Here is a 14,413-nt window from a genome sequence, read left to right on the forward strand (position 1 = left end):
GAGAACTGACCATTTGGATATAAAAGGCCTGTGACCGGTGGTGTACCACAAGGATCGGTGCTGGGTCCACTGCTTTTCATCATTTATATAAATGATTTGTATGTGAACATAGGAAGTATAGTCAGTAAGCTTGCAGATGACACCAAAATTGGAGATATAATGGACAGCAAAAACAGTTACCTTAGAGTAAAATGGGCTCTTAATCAGATGGTCAATGGGCTGAGGAGTGGCAGATGGAGTTTAATTTAGGTAAATGCAAGATGCTGAATTTTGGGAAAGCAAATCTTAGCAGGTCTTATACACTTAATGGTATGTTGCCGGGAGTGTTCCTGAACAGAAATCTTGGAGTGCAGGTTCATAGCTCCTTGAAAGAAGAGTCACACGTAGATAGAATAGTGAAGGCGGCATTTGGTATGCTTTCCTTTATTGGTCAGGGCATTGAGTATAGGAGTGAAGAGCTCATGTAGCGGCTATACAGGACATTGGTTAGGCTGCTTTTGGAATAGTGTGTGCAATTCTGGTCTCCTTCCTATTGGAAGGATGTTGTAAAACTTGAAAGGGTTCAGAAAATATTTGCAAGAATGTTGCCAGGGTTAGAGGATTTGAGCTAAAGGAAAAGATGGAATAGGATGGGGCTGTTTTCCTTGGAGCCTGACAGGAGACCATATAGAGGTTTATAAAATCATGAGGGGCATGAATAGGATAAATAGACAAGGCATTTTCCCTGGATTTGGGGAATCCAGAATTCGAAAGGATAGGTTCAGGGTTAGAGGGGAAAGACATAAAAGGGACTTGAGGGGTAACTTTTTCAAGCAAAGGTTGGTGTGTGTATGGCATGAGCTGCCAGAGGAAGTGGTGGAGGCTGGAACAATAACAGCATTTAAAAAACACCTGGATAGGTATATGAATAGGAAGGGTTTAAAAGGGGCATGGACCAAGTGCTGGCAAACTAGGTCAGGATATTTGGGTGGCGTAGACCAGTTGGTCTGTTTCCGTGCTGTATATCTCTATGACCCACATTTGTCCAAATTAAACTCTGTCTGCCACTCCTCAGCTCATTGGCCCAATTGATCAAGATTTCTTTGTAAATGTACATAACCTTCTTTACTGCCTAACTTACCATCAATCTTGGTGTCATCCACAAACTTAGTGACTATACTTCCTCAATTCTCATATTTTATTTATCGTGTTCTTGTGAAGTTTTATCACATTAGAAATGCAAGCTCTTGTTACGTAATTTTGTTGAGAGAAAGACGAGACTAGCAGTTTAACAGTCTGGCATTTAGATGTTTCAGGCAGTATAGGATTGTAGAAGTTGGGGAGTAGCTTTACTGGTTAGGTAGAATATCACATGTTCTGAGGGAAGAGCTCATCCAGCGAGGCCATATGGGTGGGGCTCAGGAATAGGAGAAGTGCAATCATTTTGATGTGATTGTACTACAGGTGTCCCAACAGCCAATGGGTGATAGAGGAACAGATATATGGACAGATTACAGGAAGAAATGTGAAAACAACAGGGTTGTATCCAGGATAGTTCTTTGAAACACTTGTATATACTCCAACTAGAGAAAGGGCCATACTAGACTTAGTATTGGGCATTCAGCTGGCCAGGTAATCGAATTTTCAGTGGGGGAGCATTTCGGGAATAGTGACCAAAATTAAGTAAATTTTAAGTTATTGATGGATAAGATTAGTCCTCAGGTGATAGCACTAAAGGCTAACCACCAAAGGTAGGCAGGAACAGGGGCAGTTATTGGAGGGTAAATCCACATCTGACATGTAGGAATCTTTTAAAGACCAGTTGATTAAAGTTCAGGACTATCACATTATTGTGAAAATGAGGATAAACATGGCAAAATTCAGGAACCTGAGATGATAAGAGAAATTGAGAGCTTAATCAACAAGAAAAAGGAGGCATACATAAGGTTTAGGAAACTGAAGACAGAACACAAACACAGTTGCAAAGAACTTAAGTAAGCAATTAAAAAGGCTAAAACGTAGGATGAAATACCTCTGGCAAATAGGATTGAGGATAATCCCAAACAAAAGTAGCAAGAGGATAGCTATAGAAAGAAGAGATCCACTCAATGACGGAGGAAGGGAGTGAGATCTTCAATGAATACTTTACAACAAAGGTGAAAGACATGGTGGATGGTGAGTTTCAGGAGGGACATGTTTACATTCTATGGCATGCTAATATTTAAAATACAGAAATTACTGGAAAAGCTCAGCAGGTCTGGCAGCATCCGCCAAGAGAAATCAGTTAACATTTCAGGCCCAGTGAGCATTCAGTTCTCAGGAAGGTCACTGGACCTGAAGTGTTAACTCCGATTCCTCTTCACAGATGTTGCCAGACCTTTGAGCATTTTCAGCAATTTCTGTTTTTGTTTCTAATCTACAGTTCTTTCAGTTTTTTAAATATTAAAAAAAGATGTTGGGGCATTTTGAAAAGCAGTAAGGTCGACACGTTCCCAGGACCAGAATGCTGAGGGACGGAGATGAGGAAATTGCTGGGGCCTTGCATGAAATCTTTGTATCCACTTTAATCACGGAAGAGACTGAATAAGAGCCAATGTTGTTCCTTTGTTTAAGGAGGACTGAAAGGATAATCTGGGACAATACCAGTGGTAAGGAAATTATTGGAAAAGTTTTTCAAGAACAGGATTTATTCACATTTGAAAAAACATTGATTTATTACCAATAGACAGCAGGACTTCAAGCAGGGATAACAAACTTGATTGAGTTTTTCGAGGAAGTGACAAAGGTAATTAATGAGGGCAGGACAGTAGACATGGAGTTTAACATACAAAAGAGCAATTTTTATTGGTGTAAATAATCACAACTGACATTGTGTTAACACTGTATCAACATCTTTTCACCAAGCCCTCTACATGCCCTCCCCGCAACCCCCCCCCCACCCAACCATAGCATAAATCCTGCTCTATCCACACTTCACTTCAACTCTAACAAAGTGTCATCTAGATTCAAAATGCTAGCTTGCTGTCTCTCCATGGATGCTGCCTGATTTCAGCATCTGCAGTAATTTGTTCCTGTCACTGTGTTAGTTTTGCTGCCAATACCAATGACAGAACTTGATCATAAATCTCCTTGGGCCTTATAAATCAAAACTTATGCACACATTCTAAATAAATATAAAGGTAACACAGTCACATTTCTCTGTAATTCAACACTGAGCTCATGATGAACACAATCTTTAATCAGGGAGGAGCAAGTGAGGACTGCAGATGTTGGAGATCAGAGCTGGAAAAGTGCAGCAGGTCAGGCAGCATCCAAGGAGCAGGAGAATCGAGGAGAATGGAGGCCTGATTCCTGAAGAAGGGCTCATGCCTGAAATGTCGATTCTCCTGCTCCTTGGATGCTGCCTGACCTGCTGCGCTTTTCCAGCAACACAATCTTTAATCAGCATAATATGAGATGTGTATACAGTCTTCTAAAGATTTCCATTAACAGACCTCAATTATTTTCTCTGGAGACGACTCAGTAAGATTGTTCCGGAATTCAGCATTAATATTCTGTCTTGCAGCTAAGCAGCAGGACACAAAGTTAGTTTCAATTCATTATTAAACATCAAACATGAATATGCCATAAACTCAAATCTCATGTGTAAAATAATAATTCAGGCTTGAGCAATTTTCCTAGGATCCTAAGAAACATCACAAGTTTTCTAACATGAAATGTTGTCTAAAGACATTCTAAATTACCAAACAATGAAACAACCACAGATCAGAAAAATGCAATTTAACAAATACGATTATGAACAAAATATAATGAAAATTCTTTTACTAGTGAAATAAAAATTGACCTTCCATTTCCTACGTGTATACAGTAATCAGCATATAATTTGGAATCCCTCACTTTTAACCTGATGCATATAATAAAACAATCAGTGTCAAAGGATGAAGACGTGCACAGTACAAGCCTTCTTGGCTTGACAGATTGATTCAAGTTATTCAAACTAGGCTTTCCTTCTGGTCGGCATGGATGAGTTGGACTGAAGGGTCTGTTTCCAGGCTGTGTGACTCTATGACTTGTGCTGGAGAAAAATCTACAGGTCTGATGCATCTATGGAGAGAGAAGCACTTAGTATTTTTTATCCAATGCTCTACAGATGAGTTTTGCTGAGTTTTCTTTTGGCATTTTATTTTTATTTGTCTTCGATTCATTTTAAATGGTTAACAATACATGCAGAATGACAATATACACATTCTTCAAGCTCTATACGCTGTTTACTAATGCACAGTTCAACCATTTAATGTGTAGTTTTTTGTTTCCTTTGATATAATTAAGTAAATTTTTAAGAATTGGAGGTCTGGCTAAGCTCTGAGTCCTTGATAATTTTAAACATCCTGAGTCTCTCCATTGCTTCTATTGTATTTTCAGTTGGGTTCCCAGGAGAGCCATGAGATTAATGATCGCTTAAATTCCGTCATAAATTATTGCCTGTAACTTGCATGCCAATCTTGTATTGCAAGAAGTCAAAGTCACAAAATTGCAACATCTGGAAGAATTTATTCTCAGTTACTTATCCAGCAACAATTTAAAGAATAAAATAAAATTAGTTTGAATGCAAGGATATAAAAAGCATAAAAATATAAAGAATTGTGGATATGGTATATCAGTGTTATGACATGGAGGTGAATGCCTCTGTTAACTAAACCAAACACCCAGAAAAATCTCATCTCGCAATCTGTTAAAATATGAGTGACAGAGAAGTCCTAAATTCCACTATTTAAAGAAAATAACATCAAATTACTTACTATCTCTAAACATGAACATTAAACAAAAGCTATTCACAAATCTAAGCCTCCCTTTCTCTTAACTGCTTATTATCTGGCTCTAACTCTAAAAATAATACGCTGCTCCAATAAGACACTTATTAAATTTACATTAACAATCTTAAAAATGGTCTCAGTCTTCTTCTGTGCCCTCACTCTTCCTGCTGCTGATCTCTCTGGGTCATCATCTTTCTTTTTAGTGAGTATGTTTCACATAAAAAGATACTTTTGATACAGTGTTTTCTAATTTCTTTGAGAGCAAGACGTTATATTGGCAGTTAGCTTTCCAGCAGTTTCTCTCATTGGCAGTTGCTCCCTGGCCAATTTTTAAAATGTCCGCATTCTTATACTCCCAACATTGGATCATCTCATTAGTTTGATGTTGACAAAACAGTAAATTCAAACTAGATTGGGTTTTAATATACTGGGGCACAATTTAAGTTGACTGATTAAATTCAAATTGTTCTCAAAACAGCAACCAAAACTCAGGTATCCATTTCACAGCCAAATGCTACATATTTTCAATTTTCCAGTACATTCTGGGACTGCTATCAAGTCGTATACACAGGTGCTTATAATTTTTTAGTTCAGAAGAGCATTCTCTCTCATATATAGTTACAGGGTACACCTTCAACTTTATAACAAAAATAGAAATTGCTGGAAAAGCTCAATAGGACTGGTAGCATCTGTGGGCAGAAATCAAAGTTCTTAGGAAGGGTCTCGCGACACAAAAAATTAACTCTGATGTGCTTTTCTAGCAATTTCTATTTTTGACATCAAAAGCATCATACAGGATGCTAATCTTCTCTTCCTGATTATTTTATTTGACATATTTCAATTTAAATTTTGTGTCATTGTATTAGATAACAGATTCAAGAATCAAAGTCTTGCACAGGAAAAGTGCCTAATTTTTCAATCTTTCAATAACCTGAATAACTTGAATCAATCTGTCAATCCTAGAAGGTATTGTGCATCTCTTTATTTCCTTGACACTTACTGTCAAGATTCTTTTATCATGTGCATAAGGTTAAAAGTGAGGGATTCTGAATTATATGCCAATTTTTATTACTGGGAAATGGAACACCAACTTTCATTGTGTTAATAAAGGAATTTTCATTGTATTTTGTACATAATTGTATTTGTTGAATTGCATTTTCCTAATTTGTGTTTGTTTCATTATGTTCGATAATGCAGAATGTCTTTAGACGATATTTCAAACTTGAGGTTCTTAATGAGTATTTTGCATTGGTATTCACTGAGGAGAAGAGCATAGATGATTAGATTAAGGAGGTATATGCTGATATTCTAGGCCATGTCAATGTTGAGGAGGAAGAGATATTGTGTGTCTTGAAAAACATTGAGGTAGATAATTGCCCCTGACCTGTTAGGATTTATCCCAGAATACTGAGGGAGGCAAGCACGAAAACCGCTAGGCCTTGACAGAGGTCTTGATACCCTCTTGAGTGATTGTGACATTCCAGAAGAGTGAAGAATAGCCAATGTTTTCTTTAAAGTAGAGCAATAGGGATAATACTGTAAATTATAACCCAGTGGTCCTGACAGCAGTTGCAGGAAAATTGATGGAGAAGATCTGAGAGACAGGATTTACTTAATTTGGAAATGAAATAACTTATTAGGGAGTGTTGGCATGGTTTTGTATCAATAGACAATAGGTGCAGGAGTAGGCCATTCTGCCCTTCGAGCCTGCACCACCATTCAATATGATCATGGCTGACCATCCTTAATCAGTATCCTGTTCCTGCCTTATCTCCATAACCCTCGATTCCATTGTCCCCGAGAGCTCTATCCAACTCTTTCTTAAATAAATCCAGAATCTGGGCTTCCACTGCCCTCTGGGGCAGAGCATTCCACACAGCCACCACTCTCTGGTTGAAGAAGTTTCTCCTCATCTCTGTCCTAAATGGTCTACTCCGTATTTTTAAGCTGTGTCTTCTGGTTAGGCACTCACCCATCAGCGTAAACGTTTCCTGCCGCCAGAGTGTCCAAACCTTTAATAATCTTATATGTCTCAATCAGATCCCCTCTCAGTTTTCTAAACTCAAGGGTATACAAGCCCAGTTGCTCCAGTCTTTCAGTGTAAGGTAATCCCGCCATTCCAGGAATTGACCTCACGAACCTACGCTGCACTCCCTCAATAGCCAGAATGTCTTTCCTCAATTTTGGAGACCAGAACTGCACACAGTACTCCAGGGGTCTCACCAGGGCCCTGTACAGCTGCAGAAGAACCTCTTTGCTTCTATGCTCAATTCCTCTTGTTATGAAGGCCAGCATGCTATTAGCCTTCTTCACTACCTGCTGTACCTGCATGCTTACCTTCATTGACTGGTGTACAAGAACACCCAGATCTCCTTGTACTGCCCCTTTACCTAAATTGATTCCATTTAGATAGTAATCTGCCTTTCTGTTCTTGCCACCAAAGTGGATAACCATACATTTATCCACATTAAACTGCATCTGCCATGCATCTGACCACTCACCTAACCTGTTCAGGTCACCCTGTAATCTCCTAACATCCTCATCACATTTCACCCTGCCACCCAGCTTAGTATCATCAGCAAATTTCCGAATACCATCTTCTGTATCATTAACATATATTGTAAAAAGCTGCGGTCCCAGCACTGATCCCTGCGGTACCCCACTGGTCACTGCCTGCCATTCCGAAATGGAGCCGTTTATCACTACTCTTTGTTTCCTATCAGCCAACCAACTTTCAATCCAAGTTAGTACTTTGCCCCCAATACCATGTGCCCTAATTTTGCTCACTAACCTCCTATGTGGGACTTTATCAAAAGCTTTCTGAAAGTCCAGGTACACTGGATCTCCCTTGTCCATCTTCAGAGTTACATCCTCAAAAAATTCCAGAAGATTAGTCAAGCATGATTTCTCCTTCATAAATCCACGTTGCCTCTGACCTATCCTGTTACTACTATCCAGATGTGCCGTAATTTCATCCTTTGTAATAGACTCCAGCATCTTTCCCACCACTCAGGTCAGACTAACTGGTCTATAATTTCTTGCTTTCTCTTGCCCACCTTTCTTAAAAAGTGGTACACCATTAGCCACCCTCCAATTCGCAGGAACTGATCCTGAATCTATCAAACTTTGAAAACTAATTACCAACGCATCTACAATTTCTCGAGCCACCTCCTTCATTACCCTGGAATGTAGACCATCAGGCCCCGGGAACTTATCAACTTTCAGACCTAACAGTCTCTCCAACACCAATTCTTGGCAAATATAAATTCCCTTAAGTTCAGGTCCTACAGCCACTGTTACCTCAGGGAGATTGCTTGTGTTTTCCCCAGTGAACACAGTTCTGAAGTACCAATTCAATTCTTCTGCCATTTCTTTGTTCCCCGTTATATATTCCCCTGTTTCTATCTTCTGATGGACTTTCGGCTCACTCTACCCGCTTATTTTCTTTCTGTGTAAGCCAAGTCCTGCGTGCTCTTTAAAATAAAGCAATAAGAAAAAACATTTAATCTTGCACTTTTAGTTTTATTCTAACAATAAGTGGATAAAGTATACAGAGCTCTGGGTCTAAACCTTTCTGTCCCTGACAAACTACTAAGTCAGTCAGTTCACAAAGAAAAAAAGACCTCTCTCTGTCCCTGCTCCAGTCTTTTATACTATACAAAACATCATACCATCACTCAAGTGAAATTGTCTTCTCATTGGCTGTTGCTCCGATTCCATTCCCCGCCTCCTCGCATTTCCGGCTGTCTGATCTCACGTGACCTTCCCTTTTTCGGAGACAAAGGACCACCATGCGGCCTCCTTTCGAGCGCGAAACGGCAGTCTCGCCCACTTCCGGGGCGCGAAACGGCCGATCACGTGACCTCCCGGAGCGCAAAACAGGGAGACCACATGACCGCGCCAGCGTCCCGGAGCATCACGTGATCATCCTCTGCGCGCGCATCAGAGGACCACGTGACCTCCGAGTGCCGAGGACACGCCCCCCAGGCCCGATAATTTAGTTTTCCAGGTAAGTTAAGTTTTTTTATATATATATATATATTTACACTTCAAGGGCCCAATTTTAGTCTTCACCATTTTTTTGCGTTTCACAAACCTAAAAAAACTTTTACTATCCTCCTTTATATTATTGGCCAGTTTACCTTCGTACCTCATTTTTTTCTCTGCGTATTTCCTTCTTAGTAATGTTTCTTAACTTCCCTCATCAGCCACGGCCACCCATGCCTCGTCCTAGGATCTTCTTCCTTTTTGGAATGAACTGATCCTGCAACTTCTGCATTACACACAGAAATATCCGCCATTGTTCCTCCACTGTCATCCCTGCTAAGGTATTGCACCATTGAAGTTTGACCAGCTCCTCAGTTCCCTTTATTCAACAGAAATATTGTCACTTCCGATTGTACCTCTCCCTCTCAAATTGCAGATTGAAGCTTATTGTATTATGGTCACTACTTCCCAATGGCTCCTTCACTTCGAGGTCCCTGACCAATTCTGATTCGTTGCACAATACCAGACCCAGGACTGCCTTCTCCCTGGTAGCTCCAGCACCAGCTATTCTAAGAATCCATCTCTGAGGCACTCCACAAAGTCTCTTTCTTGAGGTCCAATACCACCCTGATTTTCCCAGTCTACCAGTATGTTGAAGTCCCCCATAACAACTGTAGTAACATCTTTGTGACAGGCCAGTTTCAGCTCCTGTTTCAACTTACATCCAACATCCAGACTACTGTTTGGGGGCCTGTAGATAACTCCCAAGAGGGTCTTTTTACCCGTAGTATTTCTCAGCTCTATCCACACTGACTCTACATCCCCTGATTCTAGGTCCCCCCGCGCAAGGGACTGAATATCATTCCTTACCAACATGGCCACCCCACCCCCTCTGCCCGTCAGTCTGTCCTTATGATAGCACATGTAGCCTGAAATATTCATTTCCCAGGCCCTGTCTACTTTAAGCCACGTCTCAGTTATCGGACAGATCTTGTCTCACAAATCTGAGTTTTTTTGAGGAAGTTACGAAAATGATTGATGAGTGTAAAGGAGAGAATATTGTCCACATGGACCATACCAAAGCATCTGACAAAGTCCCTCATGTAGACTCGCCCTGAGGATTAAGTCAAATAAGATCCATGATGAGTTGGTACATTGGATACAAAATTTGCTTAACCATAGAGGACCCAGGGTATTTATGGAGGGATGTTTTTCTGGCTGGAGGTCTATGATCAATGGTGTTCCACAAGGATCAGTGCCGGGACCACTGTTGTTTACAGTAATTTAGATGAAAATTTTGGAGGCCTGATTAGTATGTTTGCTGCAGTTGTGGATGGTGAGCAAGGTTATCAAGGATTAGGTTAGATTAGATTACCTCCTGTGTGGAAACAGGCCCTTCAGCCCAATAAGTCCACACCAACCTTCCAAAGAGCAACCCACCCAGACCCATTCCCCTACAGTTATCCCTGCACCTAACACTGTAAAATTGCTAAATTGGCAATTTACCATGGCCAATTCACCTAGCCTGCAGATCTTTGGACCGTGGGAGGAAACCAGACCACCCAGAGAAAACCCACGCAGACATGGGGAGAATGTGTAATCTCAACACAGACCTCGCCCAAGGTGGGAATTGAACCCAGAACTCTGGCGCTGTGAGGCAGCAGTGCTAACCACTGAACCACCTTTTTTTTAATCTTTTCACAAGTTAGGTGGAGAAATGGCAGATGGAGTCTAATCTGATAAGTGTGAGGTGATACATTTTGGGAGGTCAAAATGCAAGATGGAAGTGTACTGTAAATTTTAGGACCATTAGGAGCACTGATGCACAAAGAGATCTTCAGGTGCAAGTCAATAGCAAGTTCGAACTAAAGTTTATAAGATGGTAAAACAGGAGTATGGTATGCCTGCTTTCATCAGTCAGGACATTGAGTATAAAAGTTGGCAAGTCATGTTACCACTGTACTAACTGCAGTTAGAGCATATTTGGAGTATTTTGTGGAGTTCTGATCTCTACACTACAGGAAGGATGCGGCGGCATAAATATTAAAAAAAGTTTTAAAAGTCTCCTTAAAAATATAACTATTTCAAATATCATACAAGGTAATTTTTTTTACAAACTTGAAAACTTCAACTTGAAAAACAGAACCTGTTCCTATCATTCAAAAACAAAATCAGTGTTTCATAATGTTTTGCAGACTTATCTAGTGTAAGCTGAACTCAGTTGGGAGTGCTCAAAGCAAGTACTCGATGACGTAAGGTGGTGACCTAGCTCTTCCATTTTGAAAAATACATATAATCTAGTTTGAAAATTTCTGTTTGCTTTTTTTCAACATTACCAGGTTGGATCTTCACATTCCATAACATGCTCCCTTCTTACTTAAACATGTGATAAAATTTGTTTTAAATTTGACATATTCATATAAGGTCATAAATGTATCACTACATCTGCATTAGTATATTAATTTCAAGAACAATATTCACATCAGCTCTATCTGTGATAACCTTGTTTATTTTTAAAACAGCTTACCTTCTAGGGCAGCATCATCACCTTTAAACACTTCTTTTCTTGTTCTATGTAAAGCCTTGAAAAGCTGCAATACCTTCCAAAGTGAAAAGATGATACTCAAACCAAATGTTTACATATCGAACATACAACATGTCAGCGCAGTACAGGATTTCGATGTTGTGCCAACCTATGGAATTAAACTTTAGCCCATCTAACCAACACGAATCTATTTCCATCCATATGTTTAGCCAATGTCCATTTAAATGCCCTTAAAGTTGGCAAGTCTACTACTATTGCAGGTAGGGTGTTCCACACCCCAACTACTCTCTGAGTAAAGAAACTACCTCTGACATCTGTCCTATATCTATCACCCCTCAATTTAAAGCTATGTTCCTTTATGCTGTACATCATCACAATCTGAGGAAAAAGGCTCACACTGTCCACCCTTTCCAACCCTCTGATTATCTTATACATCTCAATTAAGTCACCTCTCAAACTTCTCTCTAATGAAAACAGCTTCAAGCCCCTTATCCTTTCCTCATAAGGCCTACCAGCAATACCAGGCAACATCCTACTAAATCTCCTCTGAACCCTTTCCAATGATTCCACCTCCTTCCAAGAACGTGGTAACCAGAATTGTACGCAATACTCCAAATATGGCCACACCAGAGTTTTGTACAGCTGTAACATGACCTTGTAGCTCCAAAACTCAATCCATCTACCATTAAAAACTAACACACTGTATGCCTTCTTGTGGGCAGCACGGTGTCACAGTGGTTAGCACTGCTGCCTCACAGCGCCAGAGACCCAGGTTCAATTCCCGTGCCAGACAACTATCTGTGTGGAGTTTGCACATACTCCCCGTGTCAGTGTGGGTTTCCTCCGGGTGCTCCGGTTTCCTCCCACAGTCTAAAAATGTGCAGGTTAGGTGAATTGGCCATCCTAAATTGTACGCAGTGTAAGGTGAAGGGAAATGGGTCTGGGTGGTTTGCTGTTCGGAGGGTCGGTGTGGATTTGGTGGCCCGAAGGGCCTGTTTCCACACTATAAATAATCTAATCTAAACAACCCTATCAAGCTGGATGGCAACTTTCATGGACATTGAGATCTCTCTGCTCATCTACACTGGCAAGAATCCCCATTAGCTTAGTACTCTTTATTCCTGTTGCGTCTTCCAAAGTAAACCACCGTACATTTTTCCAAACAAAACTCCATTTGCCACCTCTCAGCTCCGCTCTGCAGCTTACCTATGTCTCTCTGTAATATCCTTCGTGACTATTCACAACTCCACCAATCTTAGTTCTTGGGGGAGTTTTTGCTACTGCTGTTGTGGAGGTTTTAAACTAAATGTGGCAGGGGGCTGGGAACCAGAAGAGAAAACAAGTAGGCAGCAAGATAGAGACTGGAGACTGTAAGAATTATGAAGGTAGCATTAATAAAGGGAAGAGTAGGCAGAGAGCAGATGAGTGCATAAAAACTGATGGCCTGAAATGCATCTACTTTAATGCAAGGAGTGTATCAGGCAGATGAACTTAGGGCTTGGATTGATGCTAGGGAGTATGACGTTATTGCAATCACAGACATGAAGGAAGTGCATGATGACTGGCAACTAAATGTTCCAGGATATAGATACTTCAGACAGGACCGGGCGGTGGGGGGGCAAGAGGGAGGGAGAGTAAAAGGAGGGGAGGTGGAGTTGCATTGCTGGTCAGGGATGATATCATGGCTGTGCTAAAGGACTCACTATGAAGGTCTTGGGTAGTGAGACATTATGGGTAGAGCTGAGAAATAAGGGTGCAGTTAGTGTTGGGGCTGTATTACAGGCCTCCCAACAGTGAGTGTGAGGTAGAAGAACAAATAGGTAAACAGATTATGGAAAGATGTAGAAGCAATAGGCTAGTCGTGAGGGGGAGATTTTAATTTTCCCAACATTGACTGGGATACACTTAGCATCAGAGGTCTGGATGGGGTAGAAATTGTAAGAAGCGTCCAGGAGAGTTTTCTAGAGCAGTATGTCAATAGTCCGATGAGGGAAGAGGCCATATTGGACCTGGTACTGGGACACGAGCCAAAACAGGTGGTAGACATTGCGACAGGGGATTTCTTTGGGAACAGTGACCACAATTCTGTAAGTTTTAGAATACTCGTAGATAAAGAGGAGAGTGGTCGTAAGGGAAGAGTACTAACCTGGGCCAAGGCCAATTATATCAGAATTAGGCAGGAGCTTGAAAATGTGGATTGGACACAGCTATTTGAAGGGCAGTCCACATTTGAGATGTGGGAGGCTTTCAAAGATAGGTTAAAGATAGTGCAGGATAGGCATGTCCCCTTGAAGGCAAAGGATAGGAAGGGCAAGATTCGTGAACCCTGGATGACAGGAGAAATTGCATGACTAGCCAAGAAGAAAAGGGAAGCGTACACAAGGTCTAGGCAGCTAAGAACAGAACAGGCCTTGGAGGAATATCAGAAGAGTAGGACAAGTCTTAAAGAAGGAATCAAGTGGGCTAAAAGGGGTCATGAAATAGCTTTAGCGTGCAGAATTAAGGAGAATCCCAAAGCATTTAATTCTAATATAAGAAGCAAGCGGGTAACTGAGAAAGGATTGGTCCAGTACAGGATAACGAAGGAAGGCTGTGTGTCGAACCTGAGAGAACAAGAGAGATTCTGAATGATTACTTTGCATCAGTATTCACTGAGGAGAGGAACATGATGAATGTTGAAATTAGAGATAGAAGTTGGATTAATCTGGATCACGTTGACATAAGTAGGGAAGATGTGTTGGGTAGGCTAGAGGTTATTAAGGTGGACAAATCCCCAGGATGGCACAGTGGTTAGCACTGCTGCCTCACAGCGCCAGAGACCCAGGTTCAGTTGCCACCTCAGGCGACTCTTTGTGTGGAGTTTGCACATTCTCCCCGTGTCTGCGTAGGTGTCCTCCAGGTGCTCCGGTTTCATCCCACAATCCAAAAATGTGCAGGTTAGGTGAATTAGCCATGCTAAATTGCCCGTAGTGTTAGGTGAAGGGGTAAATGTAGGGGAAATGGGTCTGAGTGGGTTGCGCTTCGGCGGGTCGGTGTGGACTTGTTGGGCTGAAGGGCCTGTTTCCACTCTGTAAGTAATCTAATCTAA

The 14,413-nt window shown here is 41.1% G+C and overlaps 1 protein-coding gene across 1 annotated transcript in view; it reads right to left on the reverse strand.

The window, feature by feature from the left end:
- lyrm7 (LYR motif containing 7) overlaps nucleotides 1-14,413 on the reverse strand; it is a 49,028-nt gene that overhangs the window by 19,776 nt on the left and 14,839 nt on the right. The window contains exons 2-3 of the mRNA XM_060838764.1: nucleotides 11,308-11,380; nucleotides 3,474-3,544 (exon numbers count right to left, since the gene is read on the reverse strand). Of these exons, the coding sequence (XP_060694747.1) occupies nucleotides 3,474-3,544; nucleotides 11,308-11,380 (144 nt within the window). The remainder of the gene's footprint in view (nucleotides 1-3,473; nucleotides 3,545-11,307; nucleotides 11,381-14,413) is intronic.

The sequence above is a fragment of the Hemiscyllium ocellatum genome, chromosome 2, assembly GCF_020745735.1.
Source record: "Hemiscyllium ocellatum isolate sHemOce1 chromosome 2, sHemOce1.pat.X.cur, whole genome shotgun sequence".
NCBI classification, from domain to species: domain Eukaryota; kingdom Metazoa; phylum Chordata; class Chondrichthyes; order Orectolobiformes; family Hemiscylliidae; genus Hemiscyllium; species Hemiscyllium ocellatum.